The sequence below is a fragment of the Austrofundulus limnaeus genome, unplaced genomic scaffold (assembly GCF_001266775.1).
Source record: "Austrofundulus limnaeus strain Quisiro unplaced genomic scaffold, Austrofundulus_limnaeus-1.0 Scaffold930, whole genome shotgun sequence".
NCBI classification, from domain to species: Eukaryota; Metazoa; Chordata; class Actinopteri; order Cyprinodontiformes; family Rivulidae; genus Austrofundulus; species Austrofundulus limnaeus.
The window spans coordinates 102781-103950 of NW_013953332.1; the positions used below are offsets into that span (position 1 = coordinate 102781).

Consider the following 1170-nt stretch of genomic DNA (forward strand, 5'->3'; position numbering starts at 1 on the left):
GTGTTTCCTGTCTGCTTTCAGGAAAGCCCAGTCAGGATAACCACACTGCTCCAGGGCCTGTCTTGTGTGTGACTTCTCTTTCTCTCTGGCTCCTGGGTTCGTGGGGACCACAGAGCAGACAGTGTCCCCACAAACACATGATGGTTTTGGAAATAGCATTAAGATTGATTTTGACCTTGGTTCTCTTTGCACTTCTTTTACAGCATTTTTTCTTAGTTCACATTATTACAAAACTGATGAAAATTTTGGGAGAAAATGGCATTGCCACTCTTCAGAATTTCTTCAAAAAAGTTTTAATTAGAACGTCCTCTTACCTAGACCAAGCTGGCAGAACTCTGTAGCTCCTCCTGGTCCTGTGAACAAAACCATTTGACATTTTTTTCGGGGAAAAACTTCCATGTAAAGTCTTCATGAGAGTGATTCAAACAGAAGCTTACTCTTCACAATAATTGTCGCCTTGCTTGTAGCTGTGCCATGCTGGTTGGTGGCCACAGCACTGTACTCAGCGGTATCACTTACAACACACCTTCAAAATAAGACAGCACAGAAACAAAAGACAACAATCACTCAACGATAGACATGTGGTAAAATGAACGTTTGTGCAGGTGATGCATTTGAAAAGTGTATAGATATGTTTACCTATAAAAATTTTTGGGGGGGCAGTCATTTAAAGTTTTTTCTGGGTAATATCCTCATTCTCGTTTCAAATGTTTTCTCATTTAAAGATAAAAAGAATATGTTTTTATGTTTAATTGCCACACTGTTTTTGTGGCAATTAAAGTACAGATTTTTATTAAGGATTTTGCTTCAGCAAAATGTATCGTTTGATTTTTAATTTTTTAAATACAAAAAGAGAGTTTGGTGTGACGTTTATCAACACCCTTTTAGTAGTAGACCAAGGAACTCACCACGAATTATGATTAAAAATAAATTTAAAAACTGTGTATTACATAGAGTTAGAATCTATCCAGTCAGATGTGAAGCCCACAAACACACAGTGATCTAATCACTGGAATGTGGTTAAAAGATGCTGCACTCCAACACAACTACTGAAGAGTCATCTTAGATGAGAATAGAAAACAGAAATGTGACTAACACTCCACTGAGCTATTTTAAGATGATCCTTTTTTCTCAGCTGTTAGGGCATGAACTCAATGACCTCATAATATA

At 37.2% G+C, this 1170-nt stretch overlaps 1 protein-coding gene across 1 annotated transcript in view; it reads right to left on the reverse strand.

Annotated features, from left to right (window-relative positions):
• Positions 1 to 1170, reverse strand: part of myom2a (myomesin 2a) — a gene marked incomplete in the record, with an annotated part of 67075 nt that overhangs the window by 51042 nt on the left and 14863 nt on the right. Inside the window, 2 exon segments of the mRNA XM_014029629.1 lie at positions 315 to 353; positions 438 to 526. Coding sequence (XP_013885083.1) covers positions 315 to 353; positions 438 to 526 — 128 coding nt within the window.